General features: G+C 41.0%; 2 protein-coding genes and 1 long non-coding RNA gene across 3 annotated transcripts; 1 reads left to right on the top strand and 2 right to left on the bottom strand.

The window, feature by feature from the left end:
* Nucleotides 1-8563: 8563 nt before the first annotated feature.
* On the bottom strand, nucleotides 8564-10205 carry LOC143421117 (uncharacterized). Its single transcript, XR_013100875.1, has 3 exons — nucleotides 10074-10205; nucleotides 9080-9682; nucleotides 8564-8917 (listed from the first exon to the last, which is right to left on the bottom strand). It is a non-coding gene; the product is annotated as an uncharacterized LOC143421117 (long non-coding RNA).
* Nucleotides 9618-17536, top strand: LOC143421116 (uncharacterized). The gene is made up of 2 exons (XM_076890215.1): nucleotides 9618-11198; nucleotides 11772-17536. Exon 2 carries the CDS (start codon nucleotides 14130-14132, stop codon nucleotides 14457-14459), a length of 330 nt encoding a protein of 109 aa, XP_076746330.1. The 5' UTR covers nucleotides 9618-11198; nucleotides 11772-14129; the 3' UTR covers nucleotides 14460-17536.
* A 2568-nt stretch (nucleotides 17537-20104) lies between these two features.
* LOC143420904 (lymphocyte antigen 75-like) lies at nucleotides 20105-25949 on the bottom strand. The gene is made up of 5 exons (XM_076889547.1): nucleotides 25916-25949; nucleotides 22004-22375; nucleotides 20810-21154; nucleotides 20576-20670; nucleotides 20105-20417 (listed from the first exon to the last, which is right to left on the bottom strand). The coding sequence occupies exons 1-5, from the start codon at nucleotides 25947-25949 to the stop codon at nucleotides 20322-20324; spliced, it is 942 nt and encodes a 313-aa protein (XP_076745662.1). The 3' UTR covers nucleotides 20105-20321.
* Nucleotides 25950-26178: the final 229 nt, after the last annotated feature.

The raw sequence follows: 26178 nt of genomic DNA, 5'->3' as shown, positions 1-26178 counted from the left end.
GTGACCTGTCAATATTTGGGATGTTTATAGTTATTAGAAAATGCTTTTTTAACCTTCTAGGACCTGATGTCCACGTATGCCGACGTCACATTTTGTGTTGTTTAGACCACAATACTAAATTTTATTCTATAAGGGCCTGATATCCACTTATGAGGACATTATACTGCCACCTGGTGATGGCAGAAGAGTATTTCTCATTACACGTTAGATTCAAGATGGCCAACAACACACCCAGAAGTTCAGATGGCAACTCCTGAGCCACACTTCAACCAGGTAAAAAAATCCAATCACATTTCTTGGCTGATTCTTGTTCAGATATGTACAAAAGTGTTTAATGTGTGTTATGGAAGTCAAATTTTACAAACGTTACTAAAGTTGCTAAACATGTGGTACGCGTATGTGGACAGAGGGACTTAGTCTTGTTAGCTTTGTTGTGTGGACAGAGGGAGTTATGTTGCTAACAACATGTGATAATGAAATTGTATTTTTGGTTGATTTAGGTAGAAAACAACAGGTTACTACAGTTCAAGCAGATATAGCATGCTTTATAAATAAAATCTCCATAGTTTTTTTTCCCAGAGTGTTATTCTCTCACAAGAGCAATGGAGTTACTGTGGTGGACAACTTGTTAGACATTGACGATCCCGTGGGGGATGCTGAATATCAACCCCCACGACAGGGGCTAAGCAGCAGTGAGGAGGACAGAAGTGGGTGTGAAGACCCCATTCCACGGCCCACTCAGCTTATCAGGGGACGTAAACATCTCTGTGATGAATATGAAGGATATCGTTCAGATTGTGACATTGGCAGATCACGCACTCCCAGATGTCACTCTTGGAAGAAGAGACAACACCAGGACCAAGCCATCAAGAGCAGTCTAAGAAAGGGCGTGGGATGCGATGGAAAGCTTCTCCGCTAACACCAAATCAAGACCACTTTGAGCAAGAAACTGTGCAGGACAGAGAGGGCTGGACCCCACTGGACTACATAGAGCAGTATATTGATAAAGCTCTGACAAAAATGATTCCAGATTGTTCTAATGCTACGTCACTGGCTAGAAGTGGGAATCCACTCAACACATCAACTGATGAAATTGATCATTTTTTTTCGGTGCCTGTATTTTGATGTCTTGCGTACCATATCCTACAATCAGGATGGACTGGTCCAAATCCTTGAGATTCCTTGCCATCACTGAAAACTCTTGACAGATTCTTCAGACTGAGGCAATCGCTCAAAGTGCTCATTGACAATGTTCCAGAGGACCTGAGAGAGTGTAATAAATTCTGGAAGGTGAGGCCTTTTCTGAAACGCATTCTGAAAGGCTTCAAATCTCAGGCTCGCCCAGAATGCGTTTCAGTTGATGAGCAGATGATTCCTTTGACAGGGGCTTGTCCATATCAACAATATCTGTCAATGAAGCCAAACTCAGTGGGCATAAAAAACTGTGTTTACGCAACAGCAGATGGTATTGTGCTGGACTTTAACATTTATCAAGGGGCAGCTGCACCCCTTGAGCAGGTTAAAGAACCAGGGGATCTGTTTTTGGGAGGCTTGATCATAGATTGTCTGTCTCAAATACTGCATCCTAATACAAATGTTTACTGTGATCGGTTCTTTATGTCCACCCAAGGTGTGGAACACATGATGAAGAAGCAGATTCTAAAGTTATGAAGAATCAGGTCGCTGCAGCAGTACAGAAGTGACCAACTGACAAAACAATGAAAAAGAAACGAAGCTGGACCTCAGCACAAGTTACCACTGCGGATGGAAAGATTTGCATGGTTAAGTGGTATGATGTCTACTGTTCATGCTGGAGAGCCAGACGACACCTGCTGGAGATGGGTCAAACAACTAAAACAATATGTGACAATCTGACGACCAAGTATTATCCCTGAATACAACTCCAAGATGGGTGGAGTTGACCTTGTTGATAGAATGATGAGTTACTATCGCATGTGTGTCCATACAAAGAAATGGACACACATGCGAATGCTAATGCACTTTATGGATCTGCCTTTAGCCAACAGCTGGCTACTGTACCGCAAAGACCTTACTGTATGTGGCACACCAAAGAAGAACAGCATGGAGTTCCTTGAATTTCGCATGGAAGTGGCCATGACTTTCTTGGCTGAGCATGCCAATGACAGCTTTGACTTTTCAGTGCAGGAAGAAGACCCAGATGTGTAAGTCCAAGGGAAAAGCATCCAGTGAAGGCAGTGCCCCATGTCTCATTCCGCAGGAAGGCTAATGCACATCTGTCAGGGGCGCCGAAAGTGAAGAATGCAGCGTGTTGCAGAGCAAAAGACCGCTCAGGGAAAACTCAAGAGAAGTGTGTTACATGCAAGGTGTTCCTCTGCTTACAGGCAGATCACAACTGTTACACAGCCTTTCACACATAGGTGTTCCCATATTTTGTTTTGTTTTTTGTTTGTTGGGTTGTTTTTTTTAGCCATCAGAATTGTTGTCTGAAGGCCAAGAAAGATGCCCAACGGATTTACTTTACCAGGTGGATCATCACGGCCTTGCCATATTAGTCCATTTGATCGAACTTTGTTATTATTTATTTTATTTTATTTTAGTTATTACAGACGGGACAGGCATGACTGGGGTATAGGAAAAGGAGAAAGAAAGAAAGAGAGAGAGGGGAAGAAAAACAGAGGGGAAGAGGGACAGTGAGAGAGGGCACTTAAAAAAATCACCTGGCTCACCTGTTGAGAGGAAAAAAAGAGAAAACAAGCAAAAAAAGAGAGCAACACAATACAGAGCATCACTGCAATAACCTAAATAAATTTAAGTAACAGTAAATACTAAATATTGTATGTATTTATGCAGCACGCAAAACTGACAGTGCACAATGTGCTTTGATGTAGCAGCCAAGAAAGGTGTAGTTTGTGTCTGTGAGCACCTATGTGTACACCTGTGCGCATACCTGTGTGAACGGGCGTGCCTGTATTCAAAAGGTTTCTCCATGTAACATTCTGCTGGTGTGGGGAGCCAAAGCCCCATCCCCCAGGGCATAAAGCAGGAATGGAGGAGATCCAGGCCACCAGAGTGCGGGAGCCCAAGGAGGACCAACAGAGGGGCAACCGTGCCACCCTCCTGGAAAGAACTGAGGAGAGCTGTTGTGGCCATTTTTGTTGAATGTTCATAAAATGCAATTTGTATTCATTTTTGTTTTTTCTTTAAAGGTGTAAGAATATACTGACCTGGTTTTGTTATTTAAATTTGTAATTAATTTTATTGGAGAAGCTTTTGCAAAGTGATTGGTTTATTAGCTTATGGACCCTCCCATTAATCAAGAGATTAAGAGCACCCTGGATGGGTGTGGTAAAGAGGTTTTTCGTTTTTTGTTTGCCAAATGTCAGATGGGAAGATGGGAGGGTTAGAAAATGATTTTTTGACCACTTTTGAAGTTGTTAAAGCAAATTAAATTAACTTTCGTTTAATTTTAAGTTTTAAGAAGTTATTTGGTTGATTTTTGTTTATAATTTTGCACGAAATAAACCACATATGATTTTTAAACAATGGAGTCAGAAGTGCGTTCTAAAACAAACCTCCCGTTGCCACCCACGGCCTTTTCTTGGACTTTTTTGGTGTTTGGAAAGTAAAAGGCCGCGACAAGAGCCTCAGACGTGGTGTCACCCAGCAGCCACAGTACGGAAGACACAGGGGCTCCAGTGACGCGCCCACAGGCTCTGCTCGCAGCCAGCCTTGCCAGAGTGGACCAAGCCTCAGGCCCAGAGGTCTGAGGGCCCGACTGAACCACGGCCACCTGGCCCCGCCTCTCATGACTGTGTGAAGGCAGGCAGGAAAGGTGGACCCAAGAGCAGGACTCATGGAGGCACAGGTGTACTCTAAGTCTAATTTCATACTGCAGGTCTTAATGCTCATTTGCGATTTTCTGATCAAATCAGATTTTTCTTGTCTGGTTGTTCACACTAAAAATAAAATGTGACAGCAAACGCGCTCTAGTGTGAACAGTTCACGGCCCTCAAAGCGGCCCGCATGCGCAAAAGAAGACGTCACACACAACGCGCTCTGTTTAGACCCAGACGAAACAGTATTGTTTGACTGATGTCCCTTAATATAAAGACTTGTTTCGGACTTTACGTTTCCCAATTTTGCTTTAAGTTAAAGTTATTTTTTTATTTACATATGGCCTAATAATTATCCTTATTGCTGTTTTAGAGACAGAAAGTTGCAGATTTCTGTCAGAATCTGCAGATTATACAGTACAAATAAAATGTTCACGTTTCTCTAACGTTGTCTTCCCAACAGTTTAACTACATCTACACTGGATGGCCAGGAGGCGTTCACAGACCATGACAGAACTAGAAACAGAGAGAAAATGGGAACCAAAACCTAGCGACTAGAAATCTTAGAATAGAATACACAACAAGAATAAACAAAAACAAAAGATAATATTAAATAACACAAAACACTGAGTCAACAGACTCAGGACCATGACACCGCCAAGAAGCCATCGGGAGTGAGCGGGTACCCAGACCTGAACACCGAGAACCACCAACGCACCGACACTTGAGGGTATCAGCCACCAGCAGGGAGTGTGCTGCCCACCCATTCCTGGGAGGGCCTGAGTAAACATGTTCCCACGGGGGGAAAAAAGTTTGAAGTAGCAGTTTTGGAGTGAAATGTTTTGTTTTCCATGTGATGTTCAGAAATCTTTTACTTTTTTTACTTTGTTACAGACATACGTGTTCCTGTAACTGTTAGAAGCACTTCAAATGAGCCATATTGTTCAAAGGGGCCCAATTGTTGTTTCTCATTTTGTTTTTGTACTTAGGAAAAATGCTAACACCAAATAAAGTTTTGCACATCATTACTCAATTGTGACTTTTTAGTGTTCTATCGAAATTTAAAACGAATGTCCTCATGGGGATATCATTTTTCTTGGGAACTACATCAGGTAAAATGATACTTCTTTGTTTTTACATTCATCGGGTCCCAAATAACAAAGAGAAATTAAAAATGCATGCCATGAAGGACTTCGGATCTTAGAAAATTAAACAACAAAGAACAATGTTCACATTGCTCTATGCTCCATATTAATCTATTCCCCTGATTCTTGTTATTTCATCCACTTCTTCAAGGCTCCTTCGTAAAGATGGTTCCATCAGATTTTTTTCTCCAGTTTAGATGAAAAACAGCAGTCGTGTTATTAGTCTTTAGCTTCTGGCTCATCTATTAAAAAACCCCACTCATATTTACATTTACTATAGCAAAGCCATGAAGGTCATCATGCAATGTATGATATACTAATAATGAACTGCTCTTCATTAACAAAGATCGGAAGATCTGTTTGACTTACTTGCTCCAGGATGTCTGCTTGCACTGAAGGATTACTTAGATCCAGCATTGAGTCCTGTGGGCTGATCCTCAGTTTAATGAAACTCAGCTTGTTCCCTAATATAAACACATGTAAACAGAGTTAGTCTGGATCCTTCATTTTACACATTTCTGTCATGGAGAAAGACAGATATTTTTTTTTCTATTTGAAATATAAATGTTATATAAATTTTCTAGTAAAGAGTTTTACTCACTGCAATCACAGACGAAAGGATGTGTTTCTGTGCATGCCCTGTCTCCCCATTTACCAGAGTTCACCTTCAACATAGCAACACAGGTTTGAGTGCCATCAGTCCAGACAGGCTCGTCTGGGTTCCAGTATCTAAATGAGGAGTCAGTCTGGTCTGACCACTCCCAGGGGTCTCTGAAGAGGCCAACATACACTTCACTGCCATTGGCTACTTGCTGGACTATCTGGTACTCAGCATCATTCCTTAGACTGGTCAGGTCTGTGTAGTGTGCTCTGCAGAAATCACGGGCAGCAGTCCAAACCATGCGTCGTGTGTTAAGGATGTACCGATCTGCACCTTGTTGTCTCGCTGCAAAGTAAAGTAAAATTAGCTTCATTGACTTTTGATTTCCACAAAACAGTTAAAACATTTGCTATGTAGCAATGGTCCTCGGGTTTCAGCCAAGAGAGTGTGCAGTGTGTCCTGTAGTATTCCCGAGAATCAAAGCAAGACAGTTTTTATGTACTGGCAAGGTACTGAACTACAGCTTATATTGATAAAAATAATTATTTTTAGATTAAATTTTAAGCCTATCTACAGGGAGCTGACTAAAAAGGATAATTAAGCTTTGACAATAAAAAAAAAGTTGTCTGGAGGTTTCTTCTTGTTTAAAGGGAGTTTTTCCTTCCAACTTTTGCCAAATGCTTTCGCATAGTGGTTCATCTGTATGTTGGTCTTTTCTCTGTGTTATTGTTGGGTCATACAATATGAATGTCTTAAGTTGACTGTAGGTGTTATGTAGTGCTATATAGGCCAAGCAAAGTTTATTTTTAGATAAGATAACTCTTTATAGTCGTCGCACAATCATACATATTATAATAGTACAATGAAACTGAAAAATGGGAAATTGGATAAAGTGCTTTAAAAACAGCAAGTGCTCACCTAAATGCTTAATATTAGGACAGGAAAAAAATATGAAAATTAAATCAAATAAAACACAAAAATAAAAAATAATATAATTATTATTATTATTATTATTATTATTATTATTATTATTATTATTAATAATAACATATCTGAGATATATATATATATATATATATATATATATATATATATATATATATATATATATATATATATATATATATATATATATATATATATATCTACCAAGGAGATGCTCTGTCCCCACTGCTGTTCTGCATAGGCCTGAACCCCCTCAGTGAGATCATTAACAAGACTGGCTACGGATACCGGCTACAGAACGGAGCAGTTGTCAGCCACCTCCTGTACATGGATGACATCAAGCTGTATGCCAAGAGTGAACGAGACATCGATTCACTGATCCACACTACCAGGCTATACAGCAATGACATTGGAATGTCGTTCGGACTGGAGAAGTGTAGTCGGATGGTAACAAAGAGAGGGAAGGTAGTCAGAACTGAGGGGATTGAACTACCAGAAGGCAACATTGCAGACATAGAGGACAGTTACAAGTACTTGGGGATCCCGCAGGCGAATGGGAACCATGAAGAGGCCGCTAGAAAAGCTGCAACCACCAAGTACCTGCAGAGGGTCAGGCAAGTCCTGAGGAGTCAGCTGAATGGTAAGAACAAGATCCGGGCCATCAACACGTACGCCCTGCCCGTGATCAGGTACCCTGCTGGGGTAATAGGCTGGCCAAAGGAGGAGATAGAAGCCACTGACATAAAGACAAGAAAGCTCCTTACCATGCATGGAGGGTTTCACCCCAAATCCAGCACCCTGAGGCTGTACGCTAAGCGGAAGGAAGGGGGCCGGGGACTGGTGAGTGTCAGCACCACAGTCCAGGATGAGACAACGAACATCCAAGAATACATTAGGAAGATGGCCCCAACTGACCGAGTGCTCAGTGAATACCTCAGGCAGCAGAAACCCAAGAAAGAGGAGGGAGACGAGGAACCATCATGGAAGGACAGGCCCCTGCACGGTATGTACCACCGGCAGATAGAGGAGGTGGCTGATATCCAGAAATCCTACCAGTGGCTGGACAAAGCTGGACTGAAAGACAGCACAGAGGCACTAATCATGGCAGCACAAGAACAAGCTCTGAGCACAAGATCCATAGAGGCTGGGGTCTATCACACCAGGCAAGACCCCAGGTGCAGGCTGTGTAAAGATGCCCCAGAGACAATCCAGCACATAACAGCAGGGTGCAAGATGCTAGCAGGCAAGGCATACATGGAACGCCATAACCAAGTGGCCGGCATAGTGTACAGGAACATCTGTGCCGAGTATAACCTGGAAGTCCCGAGGTCAAAATGGGAGATGCCCCCAAGGGTGGTGGAGAATGACCGAGCTAAGATCCTGTGGGACTTCCAGATACAGACGGACAAAATGGTGGTGGCTAACCAACCGGACATAGTGGTGGTAGACAAACAGAAGAAGATGGCCGTAGTGATCGATGTAGCGGTTCCGAATGACAGCAATATCAGGAAGAAGGAACACGAGAAGCTGGAGAAATACCAAGGGCTCAGAGAAGAGCTCGAGAGGATGTGGAGGGTGAAGGTAACGGTGGTCCCCGTGGTAATCGGAGCACTAGGTGCGGTGACTCCCAAGCTAGGCGAGTGGCTCCAGCAGATCCCGGGAATAACATCGGAGATCTCTGTCCAGAAGAGCGCAGTCCTGGGAACAGCTAAGATACTGCGCAGGACCCTCAAGCTCCCAGGCCTCTGGTAGAGGACCCGAGCTTGAAGGATAAACCGCCCGCAGGGGCGTGCTGGGTGTTTATATATATATATATATATATATAGAGAGAGAGAGAGATTAGTGCTGTGAATAGATTTTAAAAAAATTAACCTATTCATCTCACAGTTTTCTGTAATTAATCGCAATTACTTGATCCATAGCCTGGTTGCACTTACATTTTTTCAACTTTATATTTAAGCATGTAACTGTCACGGCGTGGGTCATATAGGGCGGATTGGACAGATTCAACACAGACACCGTATGAACGTGACAAGAATTTATTACAGCAAGTGGCAAAATGTGAATACACAGTGGAGTTTAGTGGCTATATACAGGTGGGGTGCAGTAGTGGCTAAGTGAAAACTGTGGTTATGTTAACTACGCACGAACACTACACGAGTACACTTGGGCTGGGGAAATATATACGAAGGTTAAGGCTGATACACACACACTGTGTCTATACTATGTTCACATTGCTCTATGCTACTCTGTTAAAGTACATTTATCATCCATATTAACTTGTTCCGCTGATTCTTTTCTCTTCAGCCACTTCTTCAAGGCTCCTTGGTAAAAACTCTTCCATCAGATTGTTTTCTCCACTTTAGATGGAAACCAGCAGTCTTGTTATAACTCCGTAGCTTCTGGCTCATCTATTAGACAGAAAATACCCATGTTTCCATTTACCATTGCAAAACCATGAAGGTCCTAATGTGATTAAATACTTATTTCATGTCACAATCTAAATTAACATATATATATATAATATACTCAAATTTAACTGCTCATCATTAACAAAGATCTGTTTGACTTACTTGCTCCAGGATGTCTGCTTGCACCGAAGGATTACTTAGATCCAGCATTGAGTCCTGTGGGCTGATCCTCAGTTTAATGAAACTCAGTTTTTTGACTACTATAAACAGATGTGAACAGAGTTAGTCTGAATCGTATTTGCAACACTCTCCTTCATTTTACACATTTCTGTCACTGAGAAAAATGAAGATAACAATAGTTTTTGCTATTTGAAAAAAAAAAAAGTAAAACTAAATGTGTTAGTAAAGAGTTTTACTCACTGCAGTTACAAACGAATGGATGTGTTTCTGTGCATGCCCTGTCTCCCCATTTACCAGAGTTTACCTTCAACATAGCAACACAGGTTTGAGTGCTATCAGTCCGGACAAGCATGTCTGGGTTCCAGTATCTAAATGAGGAGTCAGTCTGGTCTGACCACTCCCAGGGGTCTCTGAAAAGGCCAACATACACTTCACTGCCATTGGCTACTTGCTGGACTATCTGGTACTCAGCATCATTCCTTAGACTGGTCAGGTCTGTGTAGTGTGCTCTGCAGAAATCCCGAGCAGCAGTCCAAACCATGCGTTGTGTGTTAAGGATGTATTGATCTGCACCTTGTTTTGTTGCTGCAAAGTAAAGTAAAATTAGCTTCACTGAATTTTCATTTCCACAAAATTTACAGTTTTTTAAATATTGTCAGACATAAACCGGTCCGTGGTGCAAAAAAGGTTGAGGACTGCTGCTGTAGTATTCCTGAGAATCCAAGTAAGACATTTTTTATGTATTGGCAAACTACTGATCTGCATCTTTTATTCTCAAAATAAAGAGACAATTTTAAAAAATTTCAGAGAGATTACAGTACAAAACAAAGAAGGATAATCAAGATTTGAGAATTTTAGTAGCATTACATTTACTAAAAGACTAATTTGTTTGACATGAGCTTGATACAGTCACTGTAAACACCACTTTACATTTTATTATTAAACATTGACTTTTGTCTTATTTCCTTTCTTTCACCTTCATGTGGTTGCAGTAGAGGGCGGCTCCTCCATGAACCTGGTTCTGCTGGAGGTTTCCTCTTGTTTAAAGAGAGTTTTTCCTTCAATTCATCATAAAGTTCTTGCTTACAGGGCATCATCTGTTTGTTAGGTTTTCTCTGTAGATTAGTAGGATCTTTACCATACAATATAAAGCACCTCAAGATGACTGTTGGTGTGATCTGGTGCTGAATGAAATTGAATTCAATTCATTTAAACTGAATTGTTAGAAGAGTGGTGAACAGTTCAAAGTTGACTATGTTCGAGTCCGAAATGTTACAGTGTCTATTTGATAGACACTGGTAACATTGTGTTAACAAGCAGTTAATTAAAAGTAGTCTAACATAAATGTAAATGCTGTAATTTGATTATTTTAATAAACCATGTAACTTGGATCGATTCTAGAACATAAATGACTGGTATCGAAGGAATCGATATTTTAGGATCGATCCGCACATCACTAATGAACAGAATAAACTTTCTGAATGAATGCCTCACGACATAACACATCCAATTTGTCTAATGAGTATTAGTATGCTTGTGTCATACACAGTGTTGGGGAGTAACGGAATACATGTACCGCCGTTACGTATTTAGAATACAAAATATGAGTAACTGTATTCCGTTACAGTTACCGTTTAAAAAGGTGGTATTCAGAATACAGTTACTTTGTTGAAATAAATGGATTACACTGCGGTACTTTCCTGTTTCATTTTGTCGCGGGTCAGGACTGTTTGGGTTTTGTTTGACAGCTACGTTCTTTCGTTCCAGGCGGCAGCGTTACGGTTGCCATGGTTACAGGGCGACGCTCTCTCTCTCTCTGCGACTGTGTGTTTCCTGGGTGAGAGAGCGCCTTTTCGTTGTTGTGCTAAGCTAACAGGCAGAATGCTACAAGCATAGCTCTAAAGAATGTAGCATCATGGGCAGTATAGTCCGTGTTGCAGGGAGAATGCACTGCCATACACGTTATGTGTCTGTGAGCGCGAGGAGGGAGAAAAAGGCGAGTGGAAAGGTACGAGTTGCCGTCGAGGAAAAACGGGAGCTGGAAGCATGTAAATATAATAATAACCACTGCAGCCAAGAAGAGTGCCTGACGAGCCCAGTTGTAAGTAAGCTATTAAGACTCGACTGTACACCGTGTTCGTGTTTTCCTCCGAAAACAATAAGTTCCGTTGGAGCAGTCTTTCAACGCCTCTCTCTGTCTCTCGCAAGAAAAATTGACCCACACAACAAAGTAAAGCTATTTTTCGGCTATGAGCCGACAGGGACCCCGCCGTATTAGTCAGAGGTCCCTTTACTACAGTTCGGAGTCGCGGACCTTCAGTAATAGTAATAAATCACACAGCAATAGTACATTCACGTTGTTGTAAAAAGCACGATAATATATTAAGTAATCCAAAGTATTCAGAATACGTTACTCTCATTGAGTAACGTAACGGAATAAGTTACAGAATACATTTTGGGGCATGTATTCTGTATTCTGTAACGGAATACATTTTAAAAGTAACCTTCCCAACACTGGTCATACAGTATGTAAAAGAAAGACTCACCATCAAAGCAAACCGAATATTTATTGGTCTCACAGGAATACATATTCAGTTTCCCGTTGCTGAAAACTGCACAGTTGTCATCAGTTATTGAGCGCCACAACAAATAACTTCTTTCTCCCTCTTTGTAGAAATCATCATCTGCCAGAGACCAGCGCCACCTGCGTGTCTTGCCTTTTGAAAGGCCAATCCACACAGCATCATCATATTTATCTTTGACAACTTCAAGGAGAGTTTCCATCTCTCTCATGTCATGAGTGGTGGCCAGGTCAAAACATTGCTCCCTGCAGATGTTCTGGGCTTCAGACCAGGTCTTTGGTGTTTGAAAGAAGACAAACTGTGGCTGGAGACCATGTGAAAATTGAAAAGACAAGCCTGTGGAATAAATATAATCCACAAATTAAATAGTCAATCGCCATTGTAAGATCTGCAATCTGTAAGTAAGTCTTTGATAACCAAAAAATGATGTGTTAATATTTTACTTAAAAGTGTTCACTGTTAGATTTGTTGAAATTTTAGCAGCATATGTACCAGTCAAAAAGAAATCTAGGACAAAAATAAAGTGAGTTCATTTGTATAAAACAGTTTAGCACAGCAGGGTTGCCTAACAAACAATTTAAGGTCATTGAAACAACTATTACGAATAAGAAAAAACAGCTGAAATATAAATAATTAATTTGCAAAACGAAGTACAAGGTTCAAAATAATATTTTAAAAAATACAAACAAAGGGACAAAATAGGACAACTTATGAGCTTTAAAGCTCAGGCTTTTTTAGATAGGGCGACCAAACATCTTTTTTTTTTTTTGCACTTGTTGAGTTATAAAAGCCTATATTATTTCACCATTCATTAACCACACAGAGAAAGCATCATTTAAATATAAACCCTAAACCCTAACCTTTAGGGTTTCTTTAAGCAAACAGTATTATTAAAGTTTTATTTATTTATTTATTATTTTGTTTTTGTCTTTTAAAATGCACAGGTATGCCCAGCTAAAGAGTAAAAAAGGATCACTGTTTTGACAGTTAGCAACACTGACCTGACAGGAGCAGAATTAGATGCATGATCCTTGCCGTACTTGTCAATTTGTGGCAAATATGGGAGAGCTGGAGAGCCCTCAGTGTCTGTCTAGGATGGATGTGCCAGAGTGATATCACTTGCTCCTTTCTACTTTTTTTTAAAATATGAACTGTGATTCCCATATGCCGGTCATGCAAATGCTTCCCACTCAGAATGCAAAACAGCATTAGTCCGTGTTTACTGGAGTTAGTCACAGCATTATAAGGAAAACACTTTATAGTAATTCTTTTTTAAAATGATCACGTTGTAATCCTTTACCCTTGTAATTATATTTCCAAACATTACAGACAAAATTATTTCATATTTGCAGAGTTCCATCATTTTCTGCTGCCAAGGTGCCTCCCACAGCTCCTGAGTGCTGAGTCCCGACTGCTGAGCTGTACTCTGCAGTACAGTCACATGTTAGCAGGGTGAACAGCAGTGGACCAAGCAAACAGCCCTGCCATGATCCTGTACTCACTCTGAGGACTTTGGAGGTGGTATTTCCTATGAAGAAAGACCTGGGGTCTGTCAGTTAGGAAGTCAAAGATCCAATTGCAGAGAGTGGTGTTTATTCCTAGTAGGTCCAACTTCTTCACCAGCTTCTGGGGAATGACTGTGTTGAATGCTGAGCTGAAGTCAATAAACCGCATTCTGACATAAGTGTCCTTTTTGTCGAGATGGGAGAGAGAAAGGTGAAGAGCAGACAAGATGGCATCATTTGTGGAGCAGTTTGAGCAGTAAGCAAACTGTAACGGGTCCAGATTCTGTGGAAGCTGAGTTATTATGTGCCTCAACACCAGCCTCTCAAAGCACTTTGTGATGATGGGCGTAAGTGCCACCAGCCAGTAGTCATTGAGGCAGGACACAGTGGACTTTGGCACAGGGATGATTTTTGTGGGTTTGAGACATGCAGGTACCACAGCTGAGCTAAGTGGTGTATTTAAGATGTCCGAGAAGATGCCTGCGAGCTGGTCAGCACACTCCCGAAGCACCTGGCCAGATATGTTGTCAGGTCCTGCAGCCCTTCATGGGTTTGCTCTGCGAATTGTTATCCTAACATCTGCTGTGGACAGGCAGAGTACTTGGTCTGTGGGGGAGGGGGGCATTTTCTTGCTGGCTCTCTGCCTCAAAATGTGCAAATAAGTCCTTTAGTTTGTCAGGCAGGGAGGGATCACTGCTGCATGCCAGAGGTGTTGTATTGTAGCCTGTGATTGTTTGCCCTGCCACATGCACCATCTGTCCTTTGAACTTGTGAAGTGTGTATTGATCTTTTCTGCATACTCCCACTTTGCCTCTAATGGCCTGTGACAGGTCTGCTCTGGCTGTAGTGTAAGCTTCTCTATTGTTGGAATTAAATTCAGAGTCTGTGATTTTCATAGGGTTGCGTAGCTTTGCAGAGAACCAGGGTTTATGGTTTGCATAGGTGATGATGGTCTTGGAGACAGTGACATCCGGCAATAAAGCAGGTCTGGAGGCCGGCCGCGAAGCCAGCGGCGGCAACGACCTCGGTCTCGGGGCCGCCCTCAACGGCGAAGACGTCCAACCAAAGGCCTGTAAAGTGGCTGGCAAAGGCGAGGTATTTCAGGCCAAGCTGGGTCGGACAGCGGTGAAGTGGCAGTCACTGGCGAGGCTGACGAAGACACAGAAGCTGGACCAGGCGAGGCAGAAGCTGAAGCGGAGGTTGGACCAGGCGTGGATGAAGCTGCTGCTGCTGCAGGCGGCGTGGATGAAGCTGCTGCTGCAGGTGGTGGTGTGAAGGTCGCAGGTGGTGGAGTGTAGGTTGCAGGTGGTGGAGCCGGTGGTGGCTGAACGGTCTCGCCAGAACCGTCAGCAGACATGAGGACGTGCTGGCTGGGTCCTCCCGGATCCCCAGCTGATGAGGCAAGAGACTGGACGGGCTCCTCGGGCCCTCCAGCTGACGAGGCAGGAGGCTGGACGGGCTCCTCGGCCCCTCCAGCGGAGACAGGAGGCTGGACGGGCTCCTCAGGCATTCCAGCGGATACAGGAGGCTGAAGCGGCCCCTCGGACCCTCCAGCGGAGATGAGGATGTGCTGGCCGGGCTCTCCAGAAACCCCAGCGGATGAGGCAGGTGGCGGGGTGGGAGCCGCGGAGGGCTGGATGGACTCATCCGAGCTTCCAGCAGGAGCTGATGTAGAGCCAGAGGGTATAGGGACCCCTGGCTGAATGTGTAGATGACCAGGTGAGTGAGTGTGTAGAGTACCAGCTTACTAGGGGACTAAATCGCTACAGGTGACACCGGGAGCTGAGCTACAGGGGACACTGGGAGCTGAGCTACTGGATGTTGTACTGAAGTATGAACTGGTGGGAGAGCTGATGCCTGAGCTACAGTTTGTAGTGGCAGTTGTGGTGAAGGTGGAGTTGATGATTGAGTGAATGAGCAGCTAAACGGGCCTCTGGCTGGGCAGCTAAAAGGGTTGCAGCTAAGGGCTGAGTGGGTGATTGAAAAAGAGCCGGAGTGGCTGGCTGCAACAACGTTTGTGGTGAAGTTGCAACTTGTGGTTGAGTTAATGATTTCTCAGCCTCGACAATATTGTCACTACATGTCTTAGAATGAGCCGAGGCCACTGCGATACAGCAGCGGCGAAGCCGGCTCGGTCCCGAACTTGTATTGCCTCCCGGGCTCGATGCAAACTGAGGTGCTGGAGGACTGGAAATCACGAACACACAGCAAGTTGAAGATACGACGCGACAGGGAACAGAGGAAAACACAGGGCTTACACAGGGGAGTAATCAGGGAATGGAAAATAGGAGGGAGACACAACGGGGAGGGTTTGGGCTAACGAGACATGGGGAGCAAAGTTAGACACACTGACATGAGGCACAACATTTCACAATAAAACAAGAAACAGGCATAGACCAGGCACTAAACCGAACCTATACTAAACAAGAGACACGACCTAAGACCAATTTTATTGTTTATTTTATTTTAACCTGCTAAATATGGGACAGACTTGACTGGGGAAAAGAAAGGGGAGAAAGAAAGAGGGAAAGAAAAACAGCGGGGAAGAGGAATGGTGATAAAGGGCAAAAAACCAAAAACCAACAAAATAAGCAGACAGAGAATACATATATCGGTCACCTGGATCACCTGTTGAGAAAGAAAAAAGAGAAAACAAGCAGAAAAAAAGAGCAAATATAATAAACAACATCATTACGATGATCTATGGGAATATAACAGTAAATATTAAACATTATTGTGCAGCACGTAAGATCGACAGCGCACAGTGTGCTTTGAGGTAGAAGCCAAAAAGGGTGTAGTTTGTGTGTGTGAGCACCCGTGTGTACACCTGTGAGCATGAACGCGCTTGTATTTAAAAGGTTCCTTCATGTAATGATCTGCTAGAGGATGTGGGGAGCCACAGCCCCGTCCTCCAGGGCTTGAAGCAGGTATGGAGGAGATCAAGACTCCAGACATCCAGAGGCCCTCAGCACACAAGAGACCAAGGAAGACCAACAGAGGGGCAGCTGCGCCACTATTCCAGAAAGAGCTGAGGAGAGCCCCAGATGAGGGGTCACTCAGCAGCCGCGGAGCAGAAGCCAGGGGGAGTTGCAGTGACGTGCCCGTGCCCGGCCCCACAGAGCCTGGGACAGCTCACAGAGAAAACTGCACCCACCCTGTCATCCACTCATCTTCCAGACTACACAAGACAATAGACGCCCAGGCTGAGATCTTCCTCCACCTCTCCTATATCTCTCCCTTCTGCAGAGTGAGTTCCTGAAGAGAGGAGACCTCTTGCAAGATGTAACAGCCTCCCCCACCAGTTGAAGAGCCCCCCAGATGGCTCGATGCACTGGCGGTACCCTGCGCCAGGGCTGGGCCCCCATACACCCACCCGCCTGCAACCCCAGCGACACAACAACCAGGACCCAAGCCCCCAAGGCCCAGCCAAGGCTCCAGCCCAGAGAAGGAGCCCTCCAAGGAAGATGCTCCTGGGGAATCCCCCGACGCCCCAAGCCTGTCCCTACCCCTACACCAATCACAACAGCGAAGGTGGGACCAAACTATGACCCCCCCCTCCTCCACTAGGTGATGGAGCTGATCAAAGGAGCCCAGAGCAATTGATCTGATGTGGTGGCAGAGGCTGTATCAAGACTAATGTAATCTAATAGATAATTTCTATATTGGTTAGAATTAAGATTATTTTTATTTTTCCAGTTCATGAGGACTGTTTTCTTGGCTATGCATAGGGCAGTGAAAATCATATGGGCTATATTCTTTTCTGTAGTGACATTATCTAAGCTGCCCAACAAACACACTAAGGGGGAAGTTGGAATGTTAAATTTCAGACACTTTGATAAGTCTTCACATATCTCGCGCCAAAACTTCTGAACTGGTGGACAGAACCAAAGAGCGTGGATATAATTGTCCGGTGGTTTGGCAGTGTGAGCAGTTGTTGGTAGACGTAAAGCCCATCTTGAACATCCAATGACAGGTATAGTGCACTCTATGTAGTATTTTGTATTGAATTAATTGAAGACTGGGATTTCTAATTAGATGAAAGGTTTTTAAGCAAATCTGAGACCAGAAGTTTTGGTCTAAGTTAACTGATAAGTCCGCTTCCCATTTTGCAATAGGAAGTGATATTGATTCATCTGTTTTAGAAAGCATTCTGTATATTTTGGAAAGTAATTTTGGGGTTTTAAGAGTAAGAAATTGTACCACACTTGGTGGTGTTTGTAGTTCAACTTGACCCGGTTTAAATTTCTTTTTTTTACTATGGATTTAATTTGTCGATATTCTAAAAATCTTTTCTTGTTGATCCCATATTGTGTAACTAGTCTGTCAAATGAAATAAATTCTGTTCCTTCTAATATATGTTCTAAATATTTGATTCCTTTACCACTCCAACCTGGAAAGTTTATCATATTATTGTTTTGTAATATGTCAGGGTTGTTCCAGATAGGTGTACGTTTGCATGGGATTAATGAAGACGCCGTCAATTTTAGAAACTCCCACCATGCTGTCAGAGAAGCGCTGATGTTGATGCTTTTAAAGCATTCATGTCGTTGGATGTTTGAGCTGATAAATGGTAGGTCTGAAATCTATAGATTATTGCAAAGTGCTTGTTCTACATCTAGCCAAGGTTCATCTAAGAGGGTATGTTTTAGCCATCCTGAGATAAACTGAAGCCTGTTGGCTAAGAAGTAGTGCTGAAAGTTAGGCAGTTCTAGTCCTCCTTTATCCTTGGTCTTTTGTAGTGTTTTTAAGCTTATACGTGGGGGTTTATTTTTCCAAAGGAATTTGGACATACATGAATCTAGAGATCTGAACCAATCTTGTGGCGGTTTAGTTGGGATCATTGAGAATAAATAATTTATTTTTGGTAAGACCATCATTTTTATAGCGGCAACCCTTCCCATGAGTGATATGGGTAGACATTTCCATGTAGCCAGATCACCTTCTACTTTCTTTAAAAGTGGGATATGGTTTAATTTAGTTAGATCTGCAAGCTTGGTAGAAACATTAATACCTAAATATTTTATATTTCCCGATTGCAGTTGTGTAGAAGAATTATGGAAGGAGCCATTAATCAGGAGGACTGTAGATTTTGACCAGTTAATTGAGTAATCTGATATTCTTGCAAAAGAGTTTATCAATTCAATCACCCCAGAGATATTGGTTTGTGAGTTTTGGAGAAAAAGTAACACATCATCCGCATAAAGGCTGATTTTATGTTCCACGTTCTTGCATTTTATGCCCTTAATTACTTAATTCTGTCTAATTGCTGCTGCTAGTGGTTCAATAAAAATTACAAACAGTGAAGGGGAGAGTGGGCATCCCTGCCTGGTGCCCCTCAAGAGACAGAAGCTGGAGGATGTTTGGTCATATGGTTTGACACAAGCTGTTGGGGAATTGTATAATATTTTTACCCAGTTAATGAAAGAGGATCCAAAACCAAATTTGTGTAAAGTTGCAAATAGAAATTTCCAGTTAACTCTGTCAAATGCTTTTTCTGCATCTAAAGAAAATATTGGAGTTTCAAGGTTTTTACTGTATGAGTAGTCTATCAAATTAAGTAATCTACATGTATTTGTTGATGAGTGCCTACCTTTTATGAAACCAGTTTGGTCAGGATGAATTAAGAGGGGGGTTATTTTCTCTAGTCTCTTTGAGAGAGCTTTGCAGATTATTTTAAGTTTCTACATTTATAAGGTCTACATTTATGGAGGTCCACAGGGTCTTATGGAACCCTGTGGACCTCCATAATTAACCTTAGTGTAAAGAGTACTCTTCATTTACATGAACTCATTTGAGTCTATTAGATTGATATTATTCAAACTCCAGTAGTGCTGTACCTATAATACCTACAGCAAGCTCTAATCACTGTAACAAAATGTTATTTTCAGTAGTATTGACCAGTACCTGCACTAACAGGACAAGAACAGTGATTAGTCCTCTGTCAGAGGCCATAAGAAGATCATTTATAACCTTCACTAAAGCTGTATTTGTGATGTGATTAACTCTGAAGCCCGACTGAAATCATTCCTCTACAGAGGACCCACCTAAGACAGCTTTGTCAAGTGATGGCTTTGTAAATAACGGTTTAAATACTGCAAGCTTGAAGGCCTGTGGTACCTATCATTCAGCAAACATAGGGTGATCATATTTTACTCACTGCCATGCCATCATCACACAGATCCAACCATTCATACCTGCTGTTAAGACGTAAGAAGCTGTTGCAGTATTCACCAAAAAAATAGGTGTCACTACTAAGACAATATAGAAGAATAGAATAGAATAGAATAGAATAGAATAGAATAGAATAGAATTCATCTTTATTGTCATTGCACACGCCATATGTACAAGGCAATGAAATGCATGTCATACTCGCTGATACGAACAAGAAGAAGTCACAACTGGAAGCTTTTTTTTTTGCATCCTTTCTTTCCACAACAGTTGCAACATCTCACTCTGTGTGTCTGTATGTCCCTGAGTTTCAGTGATGGAGGTATAAACAGGCATGATCTGACACAAGTTAAAAAAAAATCAAGAGGTGCATGACTGGGCAACACACAATAAAAACTGTGTCGCACAACACAGGATGTTATGTGATACGTGAGACACCCATGACACAAGCCACGTGGCGAGCATAAAAACAGCCTTAGGTGGAACTCGACTGAAAAATTGTTGAGCCGAGTCGTACTGCCTTGAATTGCAACGAGTTAATCCAAGCAAGTGCTAGATGTTGTTTTCTCAAAAACAAATTTAAAAACTTTCCAATGCAAAACAGTCATAAATGCACACGTAAGGACAGAAAAAAGATACACAAATATATATTCATATATATATATATATATATATATATATATATATATATATATATATATATATATATTCGTATATATATATTCGTGTATATATATGTAGAGAGAGAGAGAGACGGTGTATAACTTTTCATTATCATAGTGTACTTTTTCTTACACATAGTTTCGTTGGCAAATGTCTGTAATCTGGCTTTGCTGTTACGCGCCAAAATATTCTAATCTGTAAAACTGTGTCTATTCTATGTTCACATTGCTCTGTGCTAGTCTGTTAAAGTACATTTATCATCCATATTAATCACTTCCCCTGATTTTTCTCTCGTCAGCCACTTCTTCAAGGCTCCTTGGTAAAAACTCTTCCATCAGATTGTTTTCTCCACGTTAGATGAAAAACAGCAGTCGTGTTATAACTCCTTAGCTTCTGGTTCATCTATTAAACAGAGAATATTCATGTTTCCATTTACTATAGCAAAACCATGAAGGTCCTAATGCGATGAAGTAGTTATTTCATGTCGCAATCTAAATAAACATATATATGATATACTCAAATTTAACTGCTCATCATTAACAAAGATCTGCATCACTTACTTGCTCCAGGATGTCTGCTTGCACCGAAGGATTACTTAGATCCAGCATTGAGTCCTGTGGGCTGATCCTCAGTTTAATGAAACTCAGCTTGTTCCCTAATATAAACAGATGTAAACAGAGTTAGTCTGGATCCTTCATTTTATACATTTCTGTCATGGAGAAAGACATAGATATTTTTTTTTCTATTTGAAATATAAATGTTTTATAAATTTTCTAGTAAAGAGTTTTACTCACTGCAATCACAGACGAAAGGATGTGTTTCTGTACATGCCCTGTCTCCCCATTTACCAGAGTTTACCTTCAGCATAGCAACACAGGTTTGAGTGCTATCAGTCCAGACAGTCTTGTCTGGGTTCCAGTATCTAAATGAGGAGTCAGTCTGGTCTGACCACTCCCAGGGGTCTCTGAAAAGGCCAACATACACTTCATTGCCATTGGCTACTTGCTGGACTATCTGGTACTCAGCATCATTCCTTAGACTGGTCAGGTCTGTGTAGTGTGTTCTGCAATAATCCCGAGCAGCAGTCCAAACCATGTTTTGTGTGTTAAGGATGTATTGATCTGCACCTTGTTTTGTTGCTGCAAAGTAAAATAAAATGAGCTTCACTGACTTTTCATTTCCACAAAATTCACAGTTAAAACATTTACTATGTAGCAATGGTCCTCAGGTTTCAGCCAAGAGAGTGTGCAGTGTGTTCTGTAGTATTCCAGAGAATCAAAGCAAGACAGTTTTTATGTACTGACAAACTACTGATCAAAATAAAGAGACAGGTTTTTTTTTTAATTTAACTTTAAACCTATTTACAAATATTACAGTACTAATCAAAGAAGGATAAATAAGATTTGAAAATAAAAAAGTGCCATTACATTTAGTGAAAACCAGTTTGAGTGTTTGGCACGAGCTTGATGCAATCACTGTATACACCACTTTTCATTTAATTATTACTTATTATTAAACACTAACTCTTTTCCACAGCCTGTCTTTTGTCTTGTCTTGTCTCCTTCCTCCCTCTGAAAATTTACCTATTTGATGGATTTCCATTAAATATCAGAGACACATTCTAACAGGTAACCATGAATTTGCCAGGATTTGCTGGGTTGCAGGCAAGGGAAGGACACAAATGCAGGACTCATATATGAGGCTCAACTGAAACAGTCGCTTTATTTCTGATACTCAGCGACCAGGAAACACTAGGCAACACTAAGACTCTAGAAGAGCGCACACACAGTCAGGTAAACAACAACGATGTGACAAGGAAAAGGGAAAACTGAGGACTTAAATACACACACACACACACGCACACACACACACACACACACACACACACACACACGATAACAAGAGGACAAAGAGACAGAGGAAGCAAAACAGAACATAATGCACACATGATGAGAGTATGGCAAAAACAACTATTTAAAATGACTCACCATCAAAGCAAACTGAATATTTTTGGTTGGTACAGGACAACATATTCAGTTTCCCGTTGCTGGAAACTGCACAGTTGCTATTCGTTACTGAGCTCCACAACAAGTAGTTTCTTTCTCCCTCTTTGTAGAAGTCGTCGTCTGCCAGAGACCAGTGCCACCTGAAGGTCGTGCCTTTTGAAAGGCCAGTCCACACAGCATCATCATATTTATCTTTGACAGCTTCAAGTACAATTTCCATCTCTCTCATGTCATTAATGGTGGCCAGGTCGAAACATTGCTCCCTACAGATGCTCTGGGCTTCAGACCAGGTCTTTGGTGTTTGAAAGAAGACAAACTGGGGCTGGAGGCCATGTGAAAATTGAAAAGACAGGCCTGTGGAACAGAAATATATGAAATACTTAATGACAAGCCATTATAAAACCCACTACTGTCAGTAGTCAGATCTTTAAAAATCACACACAAAAACTGATATTTCAAAACTTTACTTAGAATGTAATTAAAGATGTTTACTGTAAAATTTGTCAACATTTCAGCAACATGTGTACCACTGAAAATTAAGTCTAGAACAAAAATAAAGTGGGTTTATGAACACTGCAGATCTGCTTAACAAACACTTTAAGGTAGAAGATTCAAACAATATGTTAAACCTAAAAACAATAGAAAAACCATGAGCTTAATTATCAGAATTTGTCAGATAGTCGCAATATATTTACATCATTAGATATTATGTTATTATCCAGGTAATATCAATTGTGGCAGTTGGCTCTTTCCAGCAGTGCCTTGTGTTAAAGGGGACAATTTAAAGTAATGCACACTATGTTTTCCACAAGTGTAGGAAAAACATATTACAATTGTCCTAACTATTTTTAATTTCATCTAAATCCATATTAAACCTAAATAAATGGTGTGCTTCTTTTTTTTCACAGCAGTGGAATGGGAGTGAATAGGGGAACTACTGACTGAAAGACCCTGTAGGAGCATTCCCCCCAAAGAGTTTTGGGTGAGCTCATTGTGAAACCTAGCCCCACCCTATCATGTGATTTCCTGAGGTCAGATGGCCTAGGGCAGGGGTCGGCAACCTGCGGCTCCGGAGCCGCATGCGGCTCTTTTTACTTATACTGCAGCTCCAGGTGGTTTGGGAAAATAAATTAGAAGTATTTAGCTGAAGTGTATTTTATTTGTGTTTAGTTCTTTTATTTTTAACTTGTAGTTCTAAATTGGAAGATTATTGTGATATTGAAATACAAAAATAAAATTATATTTTATTATTTTTCATTGCACAGAATAAGCGTCACACTCGCGGAAGCCGATGTACCCGCCGAAATGCCGTGCATTTATCGAGACTTTCAACCCCAGGTAGGCCAATTAGGGATTTTCGGATCCACATTATGTCAGCAGCTATTCTCCTCCGTGAACTATGTTAAAAACAAACACCGCTCACGCCTCACAGATGCAGTGGCGGGTCTAGAAAATTTTTGTTGGGGGGCCAGGTAGGGGCACAGATTTGGAGAAGGGTGGCAGATGTAATTGGCAGATAATGTTAAAAAGAAAAAAATTCTACCAACTGTTAACCATAATTCAATAATCCTATAAACCTAATAACCGAAAACGCTTTTAACTCTTATTAGAATGAGGTTTTAACCACTACGGTGCAAAGTATTTAGATACTGTGTTGATAAAGTACAAGAGATACAATCAGTGCTTGTCAATGTTTATTCAGCATTCGAGGACATCAATATTTGCATAGTATTTTTACTGACATATAGTGCACATATGTTTTGGGCAAAAACATTTTTGAATATTAAAATACGAACATTTTTAACATACAATTGGCAAATTAGCCAATGCCAATGCAAAACTTTATCTGCCTGTTAAAAAAGAAGATAATCTTCTTACAAACCGTTTTTTAATTTTGAAACAGGAAAAAAGTCATTTGAATGAAACCTGAAAGCAAGTAAATACTTTCTATGCTGCGTTATGATAAACTTTGGTAATATTGATGTATAAAGAACAACACTGGCTGATGATGAAATACAGTCAGCTGGCATGGTGACACTGCCAGTATTAACCTGCAGGGCTGGACTGGGACAAAAAATTGGGCATTTTGACTACAGACCGGCCCACCAGGTATTAAAGCCATAAAGCCTTTGAATGAAAACAAACGCTGTTGTGACAGTGATGTACACTGTCTTTTTGGTATATGTATGATTTCTATTCATTTTACGTCAGATAAAAACTTTGTTCGCAAGATTCAGAAAGTTATTTAATAAAAGCTAAATATTTTAAATGAGAATAAGAAAGAAAGGTATTTCCTTGTGCCCCCCTTTCCCTGTTAATGCCCTACCTGCCCCCCTGGCAAAACTTTGTTACCAGCTGTCAGCTACTTAGAAAAGGATCCTGGTGTTATTTGTCTCTCAGAAACAGTTGATAACTTCCCTTCAATTCATTCATGTCACCTAAAAGGTAAACCTGTTTCTCCATCACCTGTTCAGCTCTGATGATCCAGTAAGGACATCTCCTGGTTTCATCTGCATGTTTCCCTCTCACAACATATCCAAACCGATATCATGACCAGCAGCTTTTACGGCTGTGGCTCCAGCAAACATCAGCTGATACTAGAAATTAATATTAAATAAATTCTAACAACAGCTGATCAAGCTTAAACGTGCTGCTGTTGTTTAGCGCGACATCCGCTGATAAACAAACAAGAGAGAAAAGCCGATCAGCTGATCATTGATCAGTTTCATGATTGAAGTAGCAACAGGAGAGGAAGGGGGGAGAAGAAGAGAGATGATAGCAGGTTCATTCTATCATTCTGTCTGTATCTTCTACAAATCATACGAATACTGATGGAACCAAATGCCCGTCAAAGTCACAGATCAGCCAAAAGTCTGTAAAGAGGGTCCAGAGGAAGACCAGCAGGCTGAATTAATTATATTTAATTATATTTATTAAATATTAAATTATATTTTTGCCAAAATTGTATTTTTATTTTTCTTGATGCCCAGGTTTTTTTAGCTTTCACAAGGCAAGATTTTCACAGAGGTTAATGTCAGATGGTGTGATTTCCAGAGTCAGTTTGGTATATTATAAAATTTGTAATAGTTTTCTTTTTAAAGTGCTTTAATATAATAGACTATTGAGACCCACAAGTTGAAGACTGAATTTCCAAAAAAGTTTTCATTTTAATGTTCTACAATCAATTTAAGGCATTTTTAAAGGCCAAACTTAATTGAGTATCTCACTTTTACAGTTACGTTGTAGGTTTACAGTACTGTTCACAGTGTGTCACAGTTTTACAGTATTTAATGAAAATACTGTACTGTAAATGAATATACAACAAAAGCACTTTAAGCAAGACTACAATCTAAGTACCATAAACAATAACAGTAGAAATACCACAAAGGATGTTACAGTAATACTGTAAATGGATAATACAGAAAAAGTGCGGCGCAAGACATTCCAGTAAAAATTAAGTGAATGAGATCACAGTAGAACTACTGTAAAAGGAACTACAGTAATGCTGTAAATGGAAAAACAGTGAAGATACTGTAAAGGAAAGTAAAACAATACTGTAAATAAAATATACAGTAAGATTACTGAAATTTGTATTTACATTACGTTACTGGCACTACGTTACAAGTAGCTCCTGTCAGTTTCACAGCAACCTCTTCACAGTGTAACCACTGCTGCTACCATGATATTTCTTGGATATTAACAGGTTATTACGTGGTACGTTTGTTTGTACGGTCTTGTTTCTGCCGTGTTACCCTACTATTACCACTTCATTACTGAGCTTTAATAGAAAATGCTAAAAAAAAAAGAAAAAAAAAAGCTACTTTTACTGAAATGCACTATACACTAAGCTAAAGATGTTTGACAAAACTTTTAACATTATTTTACAACACTAACCTGACAGCAGCAGAAGATGCATGATCCCCGCCATAGTTGCTATTCTTCTGACAAAGTTCTGCTGAAGGTTCCTGTTATATGTATATATATGTTTCCACCAGATACTACATTCTTTGTGCTGGTTTGCATTTCTGATCCTGATCATGTAAATGTTTCTCATCTAGAATGCAAAACAACCCTGTTCTTTGGTTAATTTAATGTCAAGGTAATTACAGCATTATACAGGGTGGAGACTTTGTTACTGATGGCAATGCTCCTAGTTC

The sequence above is a fragment of the Maylandia zebra genome, linkage group LG11 (assembly GCF_041146795.1).
Source record: "Maylandia zebra isolate NMK-2024a linkage group LG11, Mzebra_GT3a, whole genome shotgun sequence".
NCBI lineage: Eukaryota > Metazoa > Chordata > Actinopteri > Cichliformes > Cichlidae > Maylandia > Maylandia zebra.
This window is presented reverse-complemented; position numbering and strand designations above follow the sequence as displayed.

Excerpts from the sequence above, each read along its gene's own strand:
- LOC143421116 (XM_076890215.1), top strand. The coding sequence starts at position 14,130 with ATGATGGTCTTGGAGACAGTGACATCCGGCAATAAAGCAGGTCTGGAG.
- LOC143420904 (XM_076889547.1), bottom strand. The coding sequence starts at position 25,949 with ATGGCGGGGATCATGCATCTTCTGCTGCTGTCAG. Across the intron at positions 21,155-22,003 it reads ATATTCAGTTTGCTTTGATG|CAACAAAACAAGGTGCAGAT; the intron begins GTGAGTCATTTT and ends TTTACTTTGCAG. Across the intron at positions 20,418-20,575 it reads AAGCAGACATCCTGGAGCAA|ATGAACCAGAAGCTAAGGAG; the intron begins GTAAGTGATGCA and ends TCTGTTTAATAG.